At 62.4% G+C, this 23,438-nt stretch overlaps 1 protein-coding gene across 5 annotated transcripts in view; it reads right to left on the minus strand.

Moving 5' to 3' along the window:
* The window catches only part of SHANK1 (SH3 and multiple ankyrin repeat domains 1), a 46,685-nt gene extending 24,384 nt beyond the window's left edge, over positions 1–22,301 (minus strand). For 4 of the 5 annotated variants that reach the window (XM_070223193.1, XM_070223192.1, XM_070223196.1 and 1 more), the window contains exons 1-15: positions 21,881–22,301; positions 19,136–19,433; positions 18,735–18,938; positions 18,133–18,204; positions 16,966–17,074; positions 16,729–16,880; positions 14,865–15,032; positions 14,297–14,413; positions 10,048–10,125; positions 9,741–9,807; positions 8,921–9,251; positions 7,866–8,062; positions 4,414–4,527; positions 4,162–4,237; positions 3,680–3,709 (exon numbers count right to left, since the gene is read on the minus strand). In XM_070223193.1, coding sequence (XP_070079294.1) covers positions 3,680–3,709; positions 4,162–4,237; positions 4,414–4,527; positions 7,866–8,062; positions 8,921–9,251; positions 9,741–9,807; positions 10,048–10,125; positions 14,297–14,413; positions 14,865–15,032; positions 16,729–16,880; positions 16,966–17,074; positions 18,133–18,204; positions 18,735–18,938; positions 19,136–19,393 — 1,973 coding nt within the window. In that variant the 5' untranslated portion in view covers positions 19,394–19,433; positions 21,881–22,301. The remainder of the gene's footprint in view (positions 1–3,679; positions 3,710–4,161; positions 4,238–4,413; positions 4,528–7,865; positions 8,063–8,920; positions 9,252–9,740; positions 9,808–10,047; positions 10,126–14,296; positions 14,414–14,864; positions 15,033–16,728; positions 16,881–16,965; positions 17,075–18,132; positions 18,205–18,734; positions 18,939–19,135; positions 19,434–21,880) is intronic. The other variant, XM_023650251.2, reaches the window with a different exon arrangement.
* Between the last annotated feature and the right edge of the window lie 1,137 nt (positions 22,302–23,438).

Raw genomic sequence — 23,438 nt, forward strand, 5'->3', positions numbered from 1 at the left:
TACCCACGCGGCACCCCATTCATGCTCCGTACTGCTGACTACCTGCCCTGCAGGGGCACACACAATGCTCTCCCCCAGGCCATCCCTCGGGGACCCTGAGCGGCCTCTGGAGCTCAGCAGCCAGCTCTTGTTCACCGGATCCCACACACAGAGACTGCAGTAAAGTCCACTCCCCCCCACCCCCACCCCGAAGGTCCCTCTCACACACCCAGGATCCCACAGCCCAGAGCTTGCTGCTGTACATGGCGCCCCCTCCGGTACTCAGCCCCTCCCCGTGTCCCCATCTCCACGGGCCTCTCCGTGGCATGCACAGAGGCCCCCACTCGGGGAAGCCGGCCCCCTCCCATGCTGAGAAGTGGCACACACAAGCAGACGCAGTTCTCCATGCAGAAGCTCAGCTGTAGCTCAGTCCACGTGCCCCACACAGGCACAGACCCCCCGGGGGCAGGGAGAGGGGCACATGGGGACAGAAACACACGGAAAGACTGGCCAAGGGGGGCCTGTGGGGGAGGGGACAGGTCTGGCATGGGAGGGTGGGTGTTGGGAAACACAGCCGCAGTCCCTGGGACAGACCCACTCCATCACACACACACACACACACACAGTCCCCAGACAGCCTCTCTGTCGCTCCAAGTCACACACAGAGACAGACGCCGTCAAACAGGGACACACAGATGGACACAGCTGGGGGGTGGGCTGGGAGCCCACCATCTCTCTATTCTTCTTTCTATCTCTCACACATACGCGCACACACACGCAGAAACACTCGGCTGCAGGCAGTCACACACACACGCACGCACATCGATATAGCCACACTGACACACGCACAGTCGCACAGTGACACGCAGCGGAAAAAGAGGAGGGGAAGGGAGGCCGGGGGCGGGATGCGTGTGTGATGGGGGGGGAATGACTGTGAATGGGAGAGAGGGGTATGAATGGGGGGACTTGCTAACTCGTGAAGGGGTGTAGGGCTACGGAATCAGAGGAACAGGGGCCTGGGGTGTTGGCGCCGGAGGGGAAGCCACCGTGGTCCCCACGGGGAGGGCCCCACAGAGTGAGGGCACTAAGGGCGGCAGAAAGGGCGAGTGGGGTCTGTTTGCAGGGCCTGAGTGATGGGAAGGTCTTGGAGGAAGGGCCGAAGGGGGCCTGGAAGGGCCTGTGAGGGGGCTGAGGAGTGTGTGTGTGTTGGGGGGGCTCAGGGAAAGCGGACCAGGGAGGAGGATGAGAGAAGGGTTGAGCAGAGGGGTCCGAAAGGCTGTAGCGCAGAGAGAAGGTTGGGGGACAGGGGCGGAGGGGGGCGGCTTGGGGGAGGGGGAGGAGTCGCAGGGGTGGGGGGTAGCGGCGGGGGGCAGGGTCGTCCCAGCGGGGCCGGGGCCTCCCGGCCGGGCCGCGGAAAAAAGGGGCGGCGCGCTCCGTTACCTGTAGATGTACCAGACGCTGCGCCGCCGGGGCCCCAGGGCCGGCCAGCTGGAGGAGAGCGCGGGGGGCGGCTGCGGCAGGGAGCCCCCCCCGGGGCCGGCCCCGAGACCCCCGCCGCCGCCGACCGCAGACAAAGCCATCGCCGCCGCGGCCCCGGCCCCGGCCCCGGTGCCGGTGCCGGCCGCCCCCGCCGCCGCCGCCGCCGCCGCGTCCCCGTCCCCGTCCCCGCTCGGCCGAACCCCCGTGTCCGGGCCCCCAGGCCCCGCCTCATGCTGACCCGCGCCGGGAGGGGGGAGGGGGAGGGGGCGCGCTCCCTCCCGCGGGAGGGAGGGCAGGGCCGGGGGCTCACATGCCGGGGGGCGCGGGGGCGCGGGGCGCGGGGTCGGGCCGCGGCGGGAGCGCGAGGACCGCGGACGGCGCCGGCTTCAGCACCGCGGACAGCTCCGGAGGCGGGCGGGCGGCGGGCGGGCGGCTTAACCCCTTGGCGTCCTGCGCCGGGCGGGGGGAGGGGGCCGGGAGGGGAACGCGGGGGCCCCCTTGGCGGGAGAAGGGGGAGGGGCGAGGCGGGGGGGGAGGAGAAGGGGGAGGCACTTCCGGTCTGGGCCCCCCCCTTAACCCTCCTCCCCCCTCCAGAGCCCTCCCGCGCAGGTGCAGAGCGATGGAGAGCGGGGAGAAGGACGCACAACATCACACAAGACGCCTCGCAACCGCGTGCAGGGACGCGCGCGGACCGACTGCGCCCCACTTCCTCGGGCAGGGACCCCCGCGGTGAGAGAGGCCCCAGGAGGGGACACGGAGCCCCCTCACGGCAAACCGACACACAGCGCACCCCAACACAGTCTGGAGGGGAAGGCCAGACGTTCAGACTGGGCCCCAGGGCACAGTGAGAGACACCCCTACCCCCCAAAGAAGCCCAGGCAGAGGGACAGACACACGCCACAGCTCACACGAGAGCCACCGACCCCCGGGGAGAGGAGAGAGGGCAGCACAGGCTGGGAGGGGACCGCACAGCTCCAGCGGGATGCAGCCAGGCCACCGCAGACAGGGTCAGGGAGAGCAGGGGGGGAGGCAGGAGGAGGATAGGAGACACACCACTCACAGAGCGGCACATGGCAGCCGACACAAGGAGTGCAGGGGAAGGGGAGGAAATGCACCTGATGGGACAGACGGAGAAGGAAGAAACTGAGGGCCAAGAGGGACCACCCCCCAATCCAGCTGGTAGAGCAAGTGACACCCAGACCAAAGGCAAGGATAGACCCAGAGAGACAATGACAGAGACAAGAAGCAGAGGTTGACGGGGAGATTCGGGGTAGTCGGGGGGACCTTGATACTCACCCGGTGCCCAGAGCCGGAGACGTGCCAGGTGAACACGCACAGTGGTCAAGCGCCTCAGACACTCCGGGCGCAGGGTGGCACCCCAGTCCCACCCTCTGTCCCCATGTTGTCATTCCTCTTCCGCCCCCACCCCCACCCCCAGCCCATCCCCACTGGCCAGAACACAGACACATAGGTTTGGACACATTTAATGGAAGGATGCTACGAACAAGGAGACCCTTCCCTGGATGGGGGAGCAGCGGGGGAGGGCGTCATCTTTCAGACGCCAGGTTATGACCATCCCTCCCCCACAGCCTTGCCCTTCTGGAAGCCCAAGTCCTAGAGCCCTCCCCTCTTCTGCCCTCCCCTCCCCTGACACCCCCGGTCCTAAATTCCGGATCAACCCGGCGGAATGCAAACGCATGCACACAATTGTATGTGCTAATGGGCACGCACAGTGACATGCAGAGAGGGGGACAGGCGTGCGCAGAAACCCACCTGTCCCCACGTGGTGAGCGGACACACTGACATCTCTGCATCACTTGTCCTCATTCTCAAACACACAGATTCACGGAAACATAGATGTGCAGAGCCAGCCGCACGATCAGCCACAATCGTGCACCCATAAATGAGAGCCACAGATGCACCCGTCTCTAGAGAGCGGGACAGACCCTCTTGCCGTCGCGGGCATATGCACAGGGCTGTCCATCGAGGGGCCTCCAGCCACACATGCACACAGATCCGTGTCATGCACACCCACAGAGACACATGGGCAAGAGGGTAAGAGCACAGCGGGGGGATCTGTGCAAGCACGCTCGCCTCTGTAAGACGTCCACGTACGGGGGAAACTTCAGCTCTGATCGTGCACACTCGCACATCCACACACCCCCAGGCACCCCTTCCTTCCCATTCCTGACCCGGCCCCTCCCTTCCCCTCCCCTCTCACCTCCCTGGGCCAATCCCATCCATCAAGCTTCTGAAGCAAGTCAGCCAATGGCCAGGGAGGGGAAAGGTGTCAGTGTGCCCCTCTCCCCGCCTCCACCCTGACTGGCCTGGCTCTGCCCGCTCCCCTCCCCACACCAAGGCATGGAATGCACACACTTCTGTTGCACACGACTGCACAGAGATGGGGCACAGAGACCAGCGCCTCCAGTCAACCATATACACGGGCTCCCCAGGCACCCCCGCCCTGCCCCCATCCACCCCGTGGGTCTCACGCTGCCCCAAAGCCAGGCCATCTCAATGGCTCCCAAGGCTGGTTTGGGGTTGGGCTGTGTGGTTTGAAGCAGACTCTGCCTTCCCCCGCCCCTGCATCAAATTTTCAAGGGAGCAGACCAGAAAGGGGATGCAGAGATGGTGGAAATATTTAAAAGGTGGAACGTGAAGGGAGGTTGGGGTGGGGGCACCCGAGGGTGTAAGGACATTTACCTTGGGGTATCAAAGCTGTCGTAGGAGCCCACGGTATAATGCCGGAAGAGTCTCTTTGCCTTGTCACTTCGGCTTTCTGCAGGGGGACAAGAGAACCTTGGACCGTGGTTCTGGAAACCGCGAGCCCACCCCCAGACCCCTGGCCCCAGCCTTCCCATCTGCCTCCCAGCACCCCACCTGCCTCGAGAGTGGGAAAGGAAGGGACATGAGAACCCCAGGGTAGACTGGGGACCACTGGGGAGTTCTCATTACCTTGCTTTGCTTCCTGGGAGCGGTTTGCCACCTCTTCCAGGCAGTCAGAGGGGAACCAGCCGATGCGACCTTTGACCTGGCCTTCCCAGAAGCCTCCTTCCCCGATGCTAAGCACTGGGTGGGGAGCAGGGACACAGAACTTCAACGTTTCCATGCTGTGGCCCCTCTCCCTGCCCGCAACACAGTCCACACACAGCCCTTCCACGATTCCCAGCACGGAGCACAGGGATGCCAAGAGCATCCTTAACAAACGTCCACGGAAGGGCTGAGGGGCTGGGGAGAAACAAATCATGTCACTCCTGCGTTCCAGCTTTCTGGATGCAATGGGAACATCAGGAGGCACGGGGGGAAAGGGCTGTGTCCCGTGACATGGTCTGCACAGGTTAGGGCCACGTCCCACAGCTGGCCCTCATCTCCCCCAGTAACGGGTCAGAGCTCAGTTGTTCTGTAATTGCCCTCGAACCAGTTCTACAGCCCCATCAGCACCCCTGCCACTTCCCGAAGTCTCCTTGCCCCTTAACCTTTTTTCATCTGCTCCCAGACCCCTCCCTCTGCCTCCCGTCACTCCCCCAGCTCTAGAAGGGAGAAGAGATCAGAGTGACCTCCTCTGGTGTCCCTTTCCTGCCACCCTGACCCCTGAGCCATCCAGCACACGTTTACCGACTGCCTGCCACACGCCCTGTGCAGCTGCACCGGCTGCTGAGCTATGATGACGGATGGCAGGGCCAGCTGTTCGTCCACCTCCCACTCCAGACCGGAAGCCTTGGAGAGGGTGCTCTTACTGTCCCCATTTTACAGATGGGGAAACTGAGGCTCAGAGAGCCGAGCCCATTTGCTCCAAGGTTCTACGGCTTGGAGCCGACAGAGCCTGGATCTGAACACAGCTCCGTCCGTTTCCAGGACAGATGCTCTGAGTGACTCATGTCTTGCATCCTCTCTGTTCAAGCTCTTTGTGGCTGCTGTTTCTGAGGACGCTCGCCACAGACACACCGCCGGCCGTCTCCACAGCGCCTTCCACGGCTCTGTCCCCACTCAGCCCTGCCCACGCTTCCCTCGCTCCCTCCTCACACCGACCCCGAGAGGTAACAACCGTCTTCCCATTTGACAGGTGAAGAAGCTGAGGCTAGAGAAAGAAAAGTCTCTCGCTCTGAGATGGCTCAAGCCACACTAGGATGTGAGTCGGGGCCCTCTGATGCTTTACCCTGCACAAACCGCCTGCCTGGAGAGGATCCGGGAAATGAAATTGAGGAGATGCCCAAGGTCATGGAAGAGCAGGACGCGGGGTGTCGGGGGTGTGGGCTCTGGGCTGGCTCTGCCGTGCCTGGCTGGGTGGTCTTGGAGTCAATCATTCATTCACTGAACAAATATTGATGTAGTGCCGGTCACGAGTTAGACATCAGGTGAGACACCGGGCAGAGCCGTCAGACAGAACAAATGTGGCTGCTGCCCTCACAGAGCTTCCATGCTGGTGGCCGTTAGAGGGGGAACTCTATAGGGGACCCCAGCATGGGAAACTGAGGCCAGCATGCAAGGGAAAAAGGACAGGGTGTTTGGAGAGAGGCCAGATGGGAGTAAATAAATTTGACGGCAAAGGGGAACCAGGAAAGCGTCCCAGAGGACGTGACACATAGGCTGAGACCTGAAGGATCCTAGGGGTTGAGGAGGCAAAGAGAGGGAGGAAAGGTTTTCCAGGCAGAAGGGACAGCATGTGCAAAGAGCTTGGTGTGGAAAGGGGCTGGGGGCATGTGAGGAGTGGAGAGAAGGACGAGGTCCCTGGAACCTGGGGGTGAAGGAGATGGCAGGAGATGAGGTTTGGGGGTGCAGGCCCCTCAAAGGCGCTGGGCTTTGATGCTGAGGGCAGAGGGAACCTGCTACTTCCTCAGGCTGCAGCGGAGCTCAGGGACATGGCGAAGGTGGGCGTGCCTTGAGGCAATTAAGTGTCTTTTAATGAAAGAGAGGATGTGAAAAGAGGGCAGTGCCCACAAGTGCTGGGCTGGAAGTTCAGAAAGACCCGTGGAAGATACTGCCCAGGGCCTTGTGCCTGCCGGGAAGCTCCCTCAGCCCTGGGCTCAGCTTCCTTTTCTTCTTTCTCATCCTCCAAAATACAGACCTACCCTCGCCCCCCATGCACACACATGCACTTATGCACGCGTGCACATACACACTCTTTTTCCAGGCATGCCACCCGCAGCCTCCACAGTTAGCTCCTGCATTTGGTCATTCATTCACTCATTCACTCAGCAGATGTGCACTGAGGCCTCTGGGGTGCTGGGTCATTAAACTGACCCGGGTGACCCAGACATCAATGTCATGTGACCTCGCCTTCAGGAACTCAGACTGTGGGGAGACTACAACACCGATGCAGTGACACAAGCTGCCCGATGTTCTGATCCCTACACATCCTTCAAGGCCCCTCTCACTCTCTGTCTCCTCTGGGAGGACCCGGGCAGCCGGGGTCTCTCTCTCCTCTACGTGCCCATCCCCATTGTGGGGGCCGCCCGCAATAATGATGGCCGGCGCTTATTCTGTGCGAAGCATTGTCTTAAGCGCTTCAGGTGAGCTGATTCTTTTCATCCTCACAAGGGTCCCATTTGACAGACAAGGAAACTGAGGCCCAGAGCAGTCACTGGCCTGAGGTCGCCCAGCTAGGAAGTGGTGGAGCTGGAATTTGAACCTGGCTCTCCATCTACACCACCCGGCTCCACCCCTGGGCTCCCCAGCAGCCTCAGCCTCGAGTGGGGCAGAGAATGGCTCCCCCACCTCGTACGAACTGCTGCGTTGGCAGCGGGCTTCCCGTCTCCAAAGTACCATTGTCTCCAAGAACACACGTCCAGCCCTGTGAAGTTGGAACCCGGGGGCCGCTGGCCCCATTTTCCAGAGGAAGATGGGAAAACCAAAGAGAGGCAAACCCCAGTAACAGCAGCTGCCGCTTAGGGAGCCCCCGGCTCTGGCCTTGCCCCGTGAAGTGGGCATCACCTCATTTCTCAGATGACAACACCGGGGAGAGGCGGGAGGGGACATCAAGGCCCCTGGCCTCACGCTCCACACAAGGTGGCAGGAAAGACCGAGAGCTCGGACTGGGGACCTGGGGCACGGGGCTTCCCCTGTGTGAGGCTCTGCTCCTCCAACTGCGGGAGGGCTCATGACGGCCTCCTGCCAGGGCGGCCTGAGTGAGCTGAGACCACGCAGGGGAGCACTGGAGGGTGCCCGGCCTGGGGTCAGAGTCCCACCGATGCCCATTTCCCCTCCACCCTGCCTCCTGAGCATCCTCTGAGCTACACTTTATGCTGCTCGAAGGCAGAAGGGGCATCTCGGAGCTTCTGACGTCTGCACAGTGCACTGCGCATGCCAGGGGCTTGAGAACCGTCTGTCACCGACGGTCCCCTCCCTGCGGGTTTAGCTCGCCTGCCCGACCCTTGCCCACAGCCCCTCACCCCGGGCCCTGCCGTTACCTTTGATCTTTTCTCCCTTGCTCAGAGAGATTTCCCCCTCGGCTTGGGCCTGGTATGACTTCACGGCCATGAAGGAGCGTCCCGGTACCGCCGAGTACAGCTTGCGGCGCCTCCCTCGGCTGCCCAGGGAGCCCCCAGGGCCCCCCGCCGAGCCCCCGGTGCCCCCAGCCGGCCCTTCTCGGGGTGTCCCGCTGGAGCTGCATACACAGAGGGTGTGAGAGGCAGGGGAGAGCGGAGGGAGGGGGCACCTCTGGGAGAACAGGGGTCCTTGGGGGGGGAAGATGGAGCATTAGGGTGGGGGAGGGGAGTTGAGTAGGTTTCCCAGCTCTGATGTCCCGGGGTGGGGGGTGGGGGAAGAGGGCATCTGGGGGTCCCCTCTGCCTGCCCGCTGCTGCCCCCAGCCCCCTCCTCTGCCTCCTGGCTTCCGGCTCTGCCCCCTTCCATGGTTCTGCAAGCTCAGCCTGATTCAGCTTCCTGAAGCTGAGCTCTGACTGTGTCATGCCTCAGCTCGAGAGCCTTCGCGACTCTCAGCTTCCTCCTGGGTCGGGTCCAACTCCTCTGCCCGCCATTCCCAGCCCGCCACCATCGTCCTGAGGACACGCTGGCGGGCCACAGCGCCCCCTTCCCGCCCTCCTCTAGCCAGCCTGGCCTCTCTTCCCCAGCAAGCCCCCTGCCCATCCTCCCCTCCTCCGGCCTCATCTCCAAGCTCAGACACTTCTCCCCAAGTCCCTCACCTGCCCCTGCCCCATTCAGCTTCCTTTCACCTCGCCCTGTCTGTCTGTCTGTCCTCAGGGGCTGGAACTGATGTTTTTGGGGGGGCTAAACTTTGGGGCTCAGCTAACCTTTGGTGCATCTGGGGGTGGGTGCATGATGGTGGCTCATGATGACCTCCCTCTTCAAGGAGGGGAGATGTGGCGGCCCGGGGGTGGGACGATGGACGGATGGGGGCCCAGCCACACGTGGGACAGCTGGGCTGGCCTGGGGAGGGGTTGGGCTCTGAGGCGGGAATCTGGTTGGGTTGGGGTCTGCGGGACCAGGGCCGAGCCCTCCCCTACCTGGGCCGTCCACGGGGCTGCCTCTTGGCCTCCTCGGGGTGCCTCCCGCGGGATGGGGAGCGGGCCCGGGCACCCCGGGGGCTGCTGGCACTTCGGAGGGTCCCACTGCTGAGCTTGGTGGTGGGGGCCGAGGGCTGCGACTGGCCCTGGGGCCCTGAGGTAGGGCCGGGGGCCCCGGCGGACGAGGTCCCCGGGGCGGCGAACACCATCCAGTCGGGCAGGGCCATGCTGGTGTCACTGTTGGCCCGCAGCAGCGCGGGGGGCACCGTCAGCCCTGCGCCTGGGGGTCCCCGTCGCCGGGCTGCGTACTTAGGGGACTCCTGGAAGGGCACTGAGAGGACACAGTGGTGGGGAGGCAGACGGGGGGGAGACAGAGATGGGAGTGGGGGGAACAGACAGTGGGGGAGAGGCATGAGGGGAAAAAGACAGAGATGAGAAAGAGTGGGGGGCCCAGAATCACGCCCTCTCCCACTCCTCAGACACTCACAGTCCTCTAGGGTGGGTTTTTGGTGGGTTTTTTTGGTGAGGAAGATTGGCCCTGAGCTAACATCTATGCCAATTTTCCTCTATTTTATGTGGGATGCTGCCACAGCATGGCTTGATGAGCGGTACTAGGTCTGTGCCGGGGATCCAAACCCGCAAACCCCAGGCTGCTGAAGCAGAGTGCATGAACCTAACTGCCTCGCCAGCGGGCTGGCCCCCTCCAGGGTTCTTTTGTTCCCATCTTGGCCCCCAGATCAGGTCTGCTGACACGCATCCCACCACCCATGTCAGACACCCCGTGTTCTCCCCTCGGCCCCAGCTCCCCCTCCAGGCTCACCCACATCCTGTTCTCGATGGTTTCGGATCAGCTCCCCCAGTTCAAAATTCCCAGCGATCACCGCCACCTGGAGCGAGGGGTCCAGGCGGGTGAGGTGGCCGCGGCAGCCGAGAGAGAAGGAGGCAGAAATACCGTGAGGTCCCGGCTGGCTGCTCCCTCCACCCCCGTCCACCCAAACCTTCACCCCAGCAGCCTTGCCCTCCCTCCGCTCGCAGACCACCGGCCTGTCCCCAGCACTCCTGGGGGGCCCTCTTCCTCATCCCCTCTGTGGTCTCCGTCCCCCCCTCCAGCCCCCGCGGCCCCAGACCTGGAAGGGCGTCTGTCCGTTGTTATTCTTCACATCCTTGTTGGCCCCTCGATAGAGGAGGATCCTGGCGCAGGTCTCCTGAGGGCAGCAGTGGGTGGCACAGAGTGAAAGGAAACACACAATCGAGGTGAGCACAACTGGACATGGGCACCGCGCTGAGGACTTCAGGAGCAACCTAATGCCAACCTGGACAGCAGCCCACTCGCCACGCGTGGCCTGTGAGCCCTTGAAACGCGGCCGGTCCAACCTGAGAGGTGCTGTGTGCACAACACACACACCGGGTCTCACGGACTGAGTGGGGGGAAAAAAATAATTTAAATCTCTCTCGTGGTTTTATATTGTTACGTGTTGAAATGATCACCTTTTGGGCTACAATGAGTTAAATAAAACATGCCACTAAATTAATGTCACCGGTTTCTCTCCTTTTTGTTTCATGCGGCTCCTGGGAGGTTTAAAATCACACACGTGACTCGTGTTATAGTCTATCGGATGGCGCTAACCGGAGCCCGGCTTTCTCTGCACTGCTGACATCTGGGGCCCGACGATGCTTTGTTGTGGGGGCCGCGCTGTGCATTGTGGGAGGTCGGGCAGCATCCCTGGGCTCTACCACCAGATGCCAGTAGTAGCCCCCTCCCAGGTGGTAACAAACAATAATGTCTGCACACACTGCCAAATGTCCCCCGGGGGGCAGAGGTGTCCCGGTTGAGAGGCACCGATGCAAACCTCGTGGACGGCTTACTATGTTGCACGCCGGCCTCTCAGAGGCGGACGCTCACTGAGTCGCTCAACAATTCCACCAGATGGAAATTACTGTCCCCATTTTACAGCCACACAAACTAAGGCTTCAAGGGGAGCTCGAGGTCACGTGGCTGGTGACTCTTGGTGCTAGGATTCAAACCCAGGTCTGCCTGACCTCAGGGCCTTCGTTCTTCATCACACACTCTGCTAGACCCAGAAGGAAGGGGGCTGTGGGGGTAGAGACGTCATCCACAACCAGATCAATTCCTGACCAGTGTCCATCACAGCATGTCACTCTCTCTTACTTTTTGGATCAAACCCAATGTCCTTGCTATGGCCTAGGAGGGTCCCCGTGATCTGCCTGCCCTGCCAGCCCAGCCTCACCCACTTCATCTTCTACCACCGTCCCTCACTTTGCATACTCCAGCCAACCTGGCCTGCTCCTTCCTCTGACAGGCACGCTCCTGCCCCAGGGCCTTAGCACCTGCTGCTCCCTCTGCGTGGAAGCACTTTCCAACTTCATTCAGATTTTTGCTCAAATGCCACCTCTCCAGAGAGGGCTTCTCTGACCACCCTGTCGAAAATAACCCTCTGTTCCATTTCCTGCTTCATTTCGATTTGTTCATTTTTATTGATGTGACGCTCGCTATGTGCCAGGCCTTCTCTGAAGCCAGTGTTAGCTCATTTTCTTCACCACACTGTCTCCCTGAAATTGCATTTCTATTTTACTCGTCTCTTTTGCAGCTCTCCCCCCACCCTCCCGCCACATTGTCAGTTTCAAAGGGCCACAGCTTTGTCTGTGCCCCCGCCACCTGGAAGAGTGCCTAGCGCCATTCAGTAAACAGTTGCTGTCCGCCCCCTTTGTCTCCGCCTGGCCAAACCCAGCCCGGCCCCCAGCTCAACTCCACTCCAGCTCCCCCAGATGCTAATTTAAGCGGCCTTCACCAAGCACCTCCTTGGTCTCACCCTCTCCACATGACAAACCCACCCAGGATGCTTGTATGGGCCCGTCCTGCAGGACAGGCTCAGAGAGGGCAAATCCGTGCCCAAGGTCACACAGTCAGGGAGTGGAGCGGCTAGGACTCAAACCCAGCCTTTCCACCCTAGTGTGGGATCTATCTTCTGCGAATGCACAGCTCTGATTGCCTGGGCCAGTCACTGGAATAGCAAAGTGAGCCCAGTTCATTTTCTGGGTGTGTTTTTGAGTGTGTGTGTGTGTGTGTGTGTGCGTGCATGCCGTCTCCTCAACTAGACTGTTAATTTGCTGCGTGTGTTTTTGCGTATCTGCATGCCCCCGCTGCCTTGCCTGGCACAGAACCACAGCACCTCCACCATCTCAACCAGCTCTTCTCTCAACTCCTCAAGAACCTTGTCTTGCCTGGCGTCTCAGCCTGACCTCACGGAACTGCAATTATTTGTTTCCACGTCTGCCCCTCCGCCAGACTGCGACCTCCCCCCACCCTCCCGAGGGCAGGCGCCTGCCGTGCCGCATTCATCTCACATCCAGGCGCACAGTAGGTGCTCAAGAAATGTGCGAGAGAAGGATGAGGATGGAGGATGTGAATGGAGTCCTTCAAAATTCATGTGCCCAACTCATTCATTCATTCACTGAGTCATTCAGTCTGTCTGGAAGCAAAGACCTGTTGAACGTTCCGAGCTGGGCGCTGTGCAGGCTTGGGGGGAAACTCAAAGTGGCTAACACATTGTTCATTCACTCACTCGCTCATTCAACAAAGATGCGTGTAGGCCTACTAAGCGCTGGAACCTTGGGACAGAGCGATGGATCAGACTCAGCCAGCACCCTCGAGGAGCTCACAGCCTAGACTTGGACCTGACCTTCACCACCAGGGCCTGGACGGGCAGGCCAGGAGGCCAGGGGAGCAGAGATGGAGGAAATCCCTCAGACCCAGCTCTGGCCCTTGGGCAGCTTAAAGTCTGGGAGAAAGGGCAAGGGGAGGGAAGTAGTATAAGAACACACATTTGTCAGGCATCTATTCATCAAGCACCGTGCCGAGAGGAAGCAAAAACATTCCCACCCTCCATTCTTTGCACGGTGGTGTTATTGGCCCGTTTCACAGATGAGAAGGGCAAGCTCCAGGAGGAAAATGGCTCACCTAAGAGTAACTGCTCCCACTATGGAATTCTTGATACTGAATTTTCCCTGTTCCAATTAACGATACGGTTTCTGTCTCCTGACCGATAATAACAAGGATAATAATCATTATTATTACAGCTGCCTTCCAGATATGAGCACTAATACACACAATCTTTTGGCTCCTTCCATCAGCTGATGTCATTCTCATTTCAAGGGGAGGACAGAGCCTCAGAGAGGGGACGGGGCTTGTCTGGGGGGCCCCAGTCTGCCCACAGCCCGTGCACACAGGCCGCGGAGGCAGGGGATCCGGGCACGAGGCCCATGTCAGGGAGGAGGCGAGACAGAGGCACCGGGGAGGGAAGCGACAGCGCCGTGTTGGTTGCGTCTGACAAACACTGAGTTCCCCCTCAGCAGAGCAGACCGCATGCTGCCACGAGGCGGCACGTGGCTACCTGCCACGTCCCCAGCACGGCAAGTTCCGATGAGGCAGAAGGGGCTGGGGCTGTCTTGGAAGCCTTCCTGGAGGAGGGGAGAAGGCGCTGTCGGATCAGCAGCAGCGTGCCAGGCCCTGTCCTCCTCAACCCTCGAGGCAGCCCTCCAAGGACAGGGAGCCTTTCGAAACATGAGGAAACGGAGGCTCCGAGGGGCTGACCTGTCCAGGATCGCCTGGTGTGTGGGTGACAAAGGGACTGGGGTCATCAGGCTGAAAGCCACAACCGGCTGCCACAGCGCAGCCGAGCGGGTCCCTGAGACCCCCTGCTAGCTTTTTACAGCTCAGCTCCACTCGGAACTCCCCAGGTGGGGACCATCACCCAGCCCTGAATTGCTAACCCTGGCAACACACTCTTGTCCCCTGGGGGGCTCTGGTTTGGCCTTCTCTCTGTACCCACGTGCCCCCATGCGCCCCAGCACACAGTAGGTGTTCCACAGCCTGCAAAGTGGGACATAGGACCCACGGAGCCCCTGTCCCTTCCCGTAACAGACCTGACTATCTCCCTCTGGTTTTTTCGCACAGGCTGTGCCCTCTGCCTGGAGCATCCATTCTCCCCTCTTCTACTTGGCTGACTCCTGCTCGTCTCCACACAGGTGGCACATCCTCCACCTGTGCCACCTCCACCCCAGCCCCAAGCCCAAGCCCAGATCTGGGCTCCCACAGGGGCCTAGATTCCCTGTGACTTCGCTCTGAACACTCTGGAGTCTAATGACAGGGACGTCTGTCCCCTGGTGGGAGGGGCTGTCCATCTCGCTCACTACTTGGTCCTCAGCAGCCAGCTCTGGGCCTGACCCAGGGAAGGTGCCCAGGAAATATCTGATGAATGAATGAATGGATGGATGGATGGATGGATGGATGGAACGGTGAAGGAGCAGAGGGCGCAGGCAGGCTGGGTGGGCCTGGGCGGGTGCTGTAGGGCAGACCTTATTGTAGAGGGCGCAGATGTGCAAGGCCGTGTTCCCTGAGGCGTTCTGGGCTCCGGGCTCAGCCCCGTAGAAGAGCAGGTGTTCCAGGTGTTGAGAGTGACCTCGCTGGCAGGCCTGGGGGGGGGACAGGGAGCCGAGAGGCCGGATCAGACCCTCCCGGACACAGCATCTGTCGACATCCTTCACCTCGAGTCCAGGAAGCCAGCCCCACGCCCACCTCCTTCTTTCAGCCCCTGATCCTGCAGAGGGGCCCAGGGCGTCAGCTTCGCAAGTCATTCCAAAGCCTGGGTGTCCGGCTGGGCCCCTCGAGAGGTCCAAGAGGGCATCCCCCTCCATGTCACGGATCAAGGTCTCTAATCTCCACACCAAGCCCCCTTAGGGTCCCAGCGTCCACACCCCCATCTTTTCCTCTTTGGGGACCATGCTACTACCACCCCCACCCTCTGTGTGGACCCCAGCGCCTGGATCCCCAGCCCCTCAGACCAGGGTCCCTGATCCCTGCCCCCCTCAGGGCCCGGGCACCCCCCCTCTCTGCCCCAGCCCCTCCTGGCCGAGTCAGGAGCACCTGGTGGATTTCCTGCCAGCCGTTCTCATCGGCTATGCCCAGCTGGGCCCTGTTGTACAGGAGCAGCTCACAGCAGCGGGGGTCGCCCCCCACCATAGCCGTATGGAACAGAGGGGTCAGGCCCCGGCGATCCTTGTAGTTGGGGGAGCCCCCAAGGTCGAGGAGTGCCTAAGGGAGAAAAGACAGATGACAGTCACACGTGTACCAGCTCATTCTGAAGAGTCAGTGGGACAGGGAGTCCTGGGTGACCCACAGTGGCCAATGCCAGTCCCCCTTCTGCCATGACGCCCTTGTGCGACCTTGAGCCTGGCCCTTCCCCTCTCGGGGCCTCGCCCGTCCCTGTGAACCATGAGGGGACTGGGAAGATGCCTCCAGAGGATGCTCCCACTCTGACATCCTGTCCACCCTTCTCCATGGCTGACTTGGGACAAGTCACTGATGGAGCTCAGCGTCTCAATGCCCCCCCTAACTCAGGAGGATGCTTGTGGGGCACAAATGAGACAATGGAGTCTGGATGCAGGAGGGCCCCTGGCTGAGTGGGAGGTGTTATTAGGACCAGGATCCCAAGGATGGGGCACAGAAGTTGGCCTGGGAGAGGGCAAGCTTGGGTGAAGGCAAGTAGGGCCAGCCTCACTGGGGCCAGAGGCCCAGTTGCACAGAGTGGTCCCACTCAAGGGCCAGCTCTGGACACAGAAGGCTGGTGGCTTCGAGCATTATCAGGAGAGAGTGTTGGCAGCGGCCCCGTGTGAGGACAGCCTGCAGCAGCACTGTCGCACAGAACATTCACGGAGATGGAGACGGTCTCCAACTGCGCCATTCAATATGGCAGCCACCTGTGGGCTACGGAGCACTGGAATGAGGCTAGGGAGCCTGAGGAACAGGAGTTTTCAATTTAGTTCGTTTGAATGAACTTAAACCTAAACAGCCCCATGTGGCTAGTGGCTATAGGACTAGACGGCCCAGGTCTGGAGGCTGGGGGCGGGGTGCGAGCAGGGCCCGGGTCTGAGGGAGGGGAGTGCACTGGGGGGACATAGAGTCTGCCCATTCCAGGGGCATACGGCAGATCTCCAGGGCTGGCGATGGACTGCATTTAGGGTTTTTCAAGAAAGAAGTGGGAAGAGAAGGGAGGGTCTGTTACGCTGGAGCACCTGTGGGGTGGAGCGTTTACCAACAGCTATGCATCTGTGGGGACAGTCGATCCTGACTTGTGTGTGAAGAGGGGTCGAGGGGCCTTGGGCGGGGGGAGAGGAAGAATATTTTAAAATAAGACGGTGCGAGCCGACTCCGTGGATGTGTTTTGCGGGTATATGGGGTTTCTCTCTTTGGGAAAGCGCATTGCAGACACTGTCCAGGGGGAGGGGGTTGAAAGTGCATGTGAGGGACCAGGGAGCATCCTTGGGGTAGGGAACTGCTAGATGAGGAGGCAGTGGCGGGGGGGGGGGGGGGGGGTCTGTTTTCCCGGTGTGTATGGAAGAGGGTCTTTATCTGGGGGCACAGCAAGGAGCTCACTCTGTATTTTAAGGGACACCAAAAGGGTCTAGACCTCAAGGAGACAGAGGGAGGGTTGGTGTTGACTGGGTGGGAGGCAACGGAGAAAGTCTGGGTGTTGGGAGAGTCATATGATGTACCTGGGCGTAGGGGAAGGGTCCGCGGGACCTCAGCTATAGCTGATGTGAGCCGGGGAGGGTGGGGGCACCTGCGGGTCTGAGGAGGATTCAATGGAAGGAGCGACAATGGAGGGGAGGAGCAGGGAGGGTCTGGGGCAATTCACTCAGTGCCGTCTGTATGGGAAACACAGCAATTTGGGGGTGTCTCTGAGCTCGTATCTCTGGGAAAGGGTCCCGGGGGGAGTGTGGCCCCTCACCGTGAGAGCCAGGCAGTGACGGGCGCAGGCAGCCTTGTGCAGCGCCGTCATGCCATCCCGGGCCCGGAAGTCGATGTGGGCCCCGCCCAGGCACAGGGTTCGAATCACCTCCACGGAGCCTTCCGTCTGGGCAGCCAGCGTCAGGGGGGTCTCTGAGGGGGCAGGAAAAGCCGGTCACAGGCAGCCCCCGTGCCCGAGGCTCCCCAGGGTTCCCAAAGCCCCCGGTCCCCTCTCTACCTCCTGAATCCGAGTCGTGATAATTGGGGTCCAGCCCCTTGTCCAGCAGCCGTGCCACCTTGTCGGACGTCCCGAGCTGCACGTATTCCAGAAACTTCTTCAACCCCGTCTGAGCCATGGACAAGAGAGAGAAGACAGGCCGGTCAGGGATCAAGGGAGGAAAGCCAGGATCCAAAGGAGCGCTGTCCACTGGCCACACACAGTGAGCCACACACGACATCGAAACGTCTCTAGTAGCCACCTTTAAATAAAAACGAAGGGGAAGTGTCGATTGCACTGAAATTTGTTCTAATGACGTGGCTTTTTAACCCAACACATCCACAATATTACCGTATCAACAGGTAATTCTCATGAAACATTAATAAGATATTTTACTTTTTTGGGGGGGTACCGAGTCTTCACAATCCAGAGTCTGTTTGGCGCTCACAGCATGGCTCAGTTCGGACCTGCCACACTGCGAGGGCTCGGGGGGCCGTGTGTGGCCGGTGGCTTCTGGGGTGGACAGCACAGTTCTGGAGGATGGAATATTTAGGGGAGGACAAAGACGAATGCACAGGGGGTCATGGAGGAGGAGGGACGAGGGGCTTTTGTCGCAAGTGTCAAGGATCCTTCGCTTTACCTCTGACCAAAGCAGCCCCCTCAGCTTCCTTCCACCTCCCAGAGGAGACACAGGGGACATATGGTCCGAGGATGGGATGGCAAGGTACCAGGAGAAGAGATGTGGCTGGGGAGGGGAGCATCCTTGGATCTGGTGGCGATTCAGGCTATGGAACAAGGGGGACTGCGTGGTGCCTAGGAAACAGCCCCTGGGCAGAGGGACATTGGATGTCAGAGTCCAGGCCAAGGGCGGGGAGAGGAAAGGAGCTTGAGTGGATATGGGGGACCCAGAAAATGAGATGGGAGAGTCCAAGGATGAGGAAAGTCGGGGCCAGGTGGAGTGGTGTGGGCCTGGGCAGAGCAACGAGGGGCAAAAAGGGAAGTTAAGAGCAGGTTATGATGGGGATAACGGGGGGCTTTTGTGGGAGACCCTGGAGGCGGAATAGAAGGGCTAGGGAGTGGCGTGGAGGGCTGTAGGGAAGAGCTGGGGAGAGGCAGTAGCTGGGCAGGGGGCTCCAGGTCTTAGGGTGCAGGGTGATTTAGGAAGTAATGGCCCCCAGACTGTCTCACCTTCGTGTGCAACTTGGCCAGCTGCTTCTCATCCAGGTTGGTCTGTTTGTAAACTCGGGTCTTGTATCGGAACTGAGGCCGGAGGCAAAGCGAGGGGAGAGACAGAGGCTCAGACTCAGGGGCTGCGCAGGAGGCCGGACCACCTTCTGAGCCAGGCGGAGGGGTGGGGGTGGTCAGCTCAGGCTCAGGGTGGGCACAGCTGTGGAGCCTGGGCTGGGTGGGCAGAGGGGGGCTGGGCCGCTGTGGGGCATGTGGACCGCAGTCCGTCACGTGAAGGAGTCGGAGTCTGGACCCCACAGAGAATGTTCTGGAACACCTACTGTAGTTGGGTATCCTTTCCCAATTTGATGGGCGAGAAGAAGATGGGAGCAGGGAAGTGACTTGCCCAAGGCCACTTCACTGGTCAGAGGCAGAACAGACCGTAATTTCACCTCAGGCCTCTCTGACTCTTTCTGATTCTTAGATGCCCCGAAATCCGGAAGGGTCCCCAGGTTTTCCCTCCCTCAGGTCTTGGCCGGGAGAAAAACAGGGGGAGGAGGCAGACACGTGGCAGGCACGCCTTCTCTCCTCCATGACGGGGCTGGGAAGGCCGTGAGCCTCACCTCCAGGTAGGGCACCCCCTTCTCGAAGGACTGGGGGTACTCCCTCAGCAGCCGCTCCTCCTCCAGGAAGTTGGCGTCGCGACCCGAGGTGGCGGGCTGGAACAGCCCATAGTTGAGCACGTCCTGCAGGCTCTCGCTCAGGGCGCAGAGCACCTGCTGCTTGGCCGTCCAGATGGTGGCATCCGGGTTGAAGCGGAGGCATTTCTGGTGGGGGAGGCCACGAGGGAGGAGCCTCAGGTGGTTGGGGACTGAGTGGGGGTGATTCTGGGGACAGGAGGGGGACTTGGGGAAGCATGGGGGAGCCCGGAAATGGGGGCCGCTGGGGGGTACACCCAGCATCAGAGGCCTCCTCGGGCCAGCCTGGGTCCCTGTCCCCCACCGGCCCCCGGGTGGTCACTCACTGTCTGGTGCAAGTCCGGGATGCCAATCCGGAAGACCATCATGCTGAAGTGGGCGTCGTCCGGGACAGACATGGAGCGGCCCTGGAAGCCTCGAACCGAGGCCAGGCTACCAGGTGCCCCGCTGCCCCGGCCCCGGGTCCCCCGGGGGCCTCTCCCGGGCCCGTCTGGGGAGCTGTCGGACTCTGAGCCGCCCTCGGGACACTCGCTGGCACTGTGGCGTTCCTCGTCCTCGCTTGACGCGGGGCTGTGGGTCATCATGGGGCCACGGGGCGACGGGGGACGGCAGCATCACAGGCGGCTGCAGGGGGGCCGAGGGCGGCTGTCAGAGTAGGAGCCCGGGACCCCTCGGAGGCCACAGGCACCCCTCAGCGGACAAGCGGTCAAGGGCAGCCGCCACACACAGCCGCCCGTGGCAGGCAGGAAAGAGGCTGGACACACCCCCAGACACTCCCGCCGCCTCTACACGCGCGCACACACCCCCATCCCTGCCACGCTGCCAACACATGTCTCCTTGCTTGCCCTTGGCCCCGCTCGCAGCCCCCCACCCCTCCTGCGCCCCACTTTGCCGCTGACCCAGCGTGGCGGTGTCCCAGAAACCGCAGAATCACCGCGGGAGCTACTGGCCCACTTTGCCAGGCCACGGAAGATGCAGCTAAAATTAGCTGAGGACAGACAGGTGGACGACCCACCGGCACCCTGCCCTCCTGCCCCGGCCTGGCCCCTCACCCGAGGCCCTCCTGTTCTCTTCTTGGAGAGCTGGGGGTGGGAGGCTGCGATGTAGTAAGGGGGAGACCCAGGTGCCATGTGTGAGCCTGGGGCGACAGGAGCCAGAGGCTGCGTGGTGCCGGGGAGCGGGTGGAGCCGGTGACTTCACCAAAGTGTGGCTGACAACGTGTGCAGAGGGCTGCTGGGGAATCGGTGTCCCAGGGGCACTGAGATGGGGGTGTCATGGGTCAGAGCATCATGCACGGAGTGTCCCAAGAGACAGCCTATGCAGGTTGTTGGGGGCATCTTGAGAAGGTGTGTGGGTGGGTGGGGAGGCTGGCCTGGGAGGGCTGTCCAGTGGCCTGGGCTGGTGTGGGGTGGCTGCTGATGACCTGAGGGCACTGGGATGGGTGGATCCCACTGCCTGGTACGGGTGGCTCCACTCTGAGGGAGACTGGGGGGCTGGGAGGGAGGCTAAGGAGTGGGGTGCGGGTCTGGAGGACTAGGGTGGGAGGTCACATCCAGACCCCCACTATTTTAATCCCTTCAAGTGGCCTTATAAGGGTGGGTACCAAATGGGGTCCGCCTCGCTCATCTTCTCCCCTACTCCCACCCCAGCACCGGAAACCAGAATGTCTGGTCTGGTCCCTCCCCCCCACACCAGGCCCGGCTCCTGCACCGTTGCCATGGAGATGGGAAGCAGTGGAGGGTACTGCTGACTTTGGGGGAGTGGGGATGGGCTGGGGGGTGGGGGGAGGGAAGACAAAATGTGTGTGTGGAGAGGAGAGTTCCAAGAGCTGTGGGCGAGCCGGCACCTAACCACGGGCCGGCCAGCCCCTCCCCCATAAGTGGCCGGGGCTTCGAAGCCCCCTCCCCCTCCAGGTACCGAGCAGCACCGCCCAACCTCGCCCTGGCCGAGACCCCGGGCCTCTCCCCGCGCGACTCCACATCCCACCTCCGGACCCAGGCCCGAAGTCACTCCCCCTCGGCTGACCCTGGCTGACCCCCCGGTCTCAACCAGGCACTAATGGGGTGGCCAGTGGGATGAAAGCGAAGCCTGCCCGGGTCCCCCGCGGCGCGTGCGGCTGCCCCCAACCCCCAGGACTGGCTCCGGCCCCTCCCCCTCCGGCCCCGAGGGAGGGAGCGGGCACACTCCGCCGGGGCGGCATGAATCAAACGCTCCACGGCTAAGAATAGCTGGCACGCAGCTGGTACCGAGACGGGCTGAGGAATCGGCGGGGGGGGGGGGGGGAGAAGGGGAGAGAGGGGGTGCCCTGGGAGGCAGCGGGGGGACGGGGGGCGGCTGGCGTGGCTGGGAGTGGGGCCCGGGAGAATGAATGGAGGCGGGGCGAGGCGGGGAGAGGGAGCCGAGGAACTGGTGGGGGAGAGCCCCGGGCCGGGGAGAGGGGGCGGGGGCACCCGGGAGCGGGACTCGGGGGCGGGAACCGAGGGGGCGCGCCGGCCGGCGGAGAAGGCAGAGCAGACCGGGTGGGGATGGGGGGAGCCCGTGAAGGGGGCGGGAAGGGATTGGAGGCGCATGGAAGGAGAAGCAGGAGCTAGAGGGGGTCGAAGGGGGCGGAGGAGGCCAAAGCCCAGACCACCCCTGGAGGGGGGGTGGGCACCAGGGTGACCTGGGGGAGGGGCCTTGAGCGGTGGGGCCGCAGGAGGGGTCAAGGGGCCCAGGTGGGCCAGAGTGGGCGAGGTGGGGGAGTGGCCGGGCAGGGCCGGGAGGCGGGTACAGCGACCGAGCCCTTGGCTCAGGAGCGCGGGGTGGCGGGTTGGGGCTGGGGGCTCTACTGGCTGGGGGGATGGGGGGCGCATCCCCCATCAAGTCCGTGATCTGGGACGGGGCACCGGGGACCGGGGCGTAACCCAATTTGGCGTCGCCCGGGGCAACGCTCCCCTCCTCACCCCCACCCCCCACCGCACACCCGGCCCGGGAGCCCGGCGCGCGGCCAAGGACGTCCAGGGCGCCCCCGCCCCCTCCCGCCCCCCCGGCCCCGCGACGCCCCCAAACCCCCGGGTTCTCGGCCCCCTTACCTGCCTGGCGGGGCTGCTGAGTCCCGGTCGGCGGCGCCCGCGGCCCCTCCCCCCTCCCCCCACCCCCCACCCCCCCGGAGACGGGGGACCCTCAGGCCATGCCCCACCGCCCCGGAGGGCGAGCGGGCCCGGGGAGGGGGCGGGCAGGGGCCGGGGGGGAGGGCGGGGGGGCCGAGGACCTCACCCCCCCCGCGGGCCGGGCCTGGCCATCCGCAGAGCGCCCCCCCTGCCGCCGCGGCCGCCGCGCCCCTCCTGGCTCGCCCGCCCCCGGCTCGGTCGGCCGGCTCCGGGCGCCGCGTCTCCGCCTGCTCTTCCTCCTCTTCTTCCTCAGGCCGCGGCCGCCGCCCGCTCCGCGCCTCCTCTGCCTCCCTTCTCGCTCTCTCGCTCTCGCCGTCTCTCCCTCACCCTGTCTCTCTCTCTCTCTCCCTCCCTCTCTCCCTCCCTCCCCTCCCTCCCCTCCCTCCGCCCTCTCCCCTCCCTCCGGGAGCCGGCGGAGGAGACAGAGCCCCTCCCCGCGCCCCCAAACCTCGCCCATCCCCCCCCACCGCCGGCTCCGCCCCCTCCCCCTGCCCTGCCCCCCCCCACTCCTCTCCGCCACCGGATCGCCCAACCCTGACTCCACCCCTGCTGGCCCCCAAACCCCGACGATGCGGCCCCGCCCCCCTGGGGGTACCCCTCCATATGCACACCCCAGGACCACCCCTTCCCAGAGGGCTGCCCAGCCCCTCTACACACAGTAGGGTGCAATGAATCCTGGTCGCGAGACTCCACACCCCCTAATCGGATTGGGAGAGCTGTAGATTCCCGTCCTGTCCCCCCAGACACACACATACCTCCTCCCCCCAGGCACAGGTGCACAGTCTAGCTGGCCCTGCACGTGCAGACACCCCTGCACAGACTTACTCTTCAGAGCGTGCACAGACCCAACCTGCCTGAGTGTACATTGCCACAAGCACACTCCGCTTCAACATGTATATATCACACGCGCGTGCTGGGGCGCCCATGCAGCACGGCACACGAATTCACCCACCACACACGCGGGCACGAACCAGAGTGTGCACGCTCAGATCTCCAGCTCACACACAACCCTGAAACAGAGACATGCAATTCTGGGGAGACAGATGCACGCGTCCCCCCTCACACTCACCCACCGCACCATCCATCACACAGGTGTGCACACGCCTATTTGGATGCATGACACGGCGCCATAGCTCCCCTCCGTGATAATTACTGCTGACATGTCTTGAGCACTTCCTGTATGTGAGGCTCTGTTCTGGAATAACTCACCCACTTCTCACACCAACCCTACCGGCCAGGGACTTGCACCATTCCCATTTTCCAGAGGGGAAAACCAAGGCACAGAGAGGCTAAGTCACTCGCCCAAGGTCACTCAGCTCTAAGAGGTGGTGCCAAGGATCAGGGACAGGTCGGATGGTTCAATGTCTTCACACCACTCTTGTTCACTCCTGGGCACACCGTAGTTGCGTATTCTCATTCATCACGCACAGACATGCCCAACTTTCTCCCCACAGCTCAGCTCACTGGTGCCTGGGACATA

The sequence above is a fragment of the Equus caballus genome, chromosome 10 (genome assembly GCF_041296265.1).
Source record: "Equus caballus isolate H_3958 breed thoroughbred chromosome 10, TB-T2T, whole genome shotgun sequence".
Taxonomy (NCBI): domain Eukaryota; kingdom Metazoa; phylum Chordata; class Mammalia; order Perissodactyla; family Equidae; genus Equus; species Equus caballus.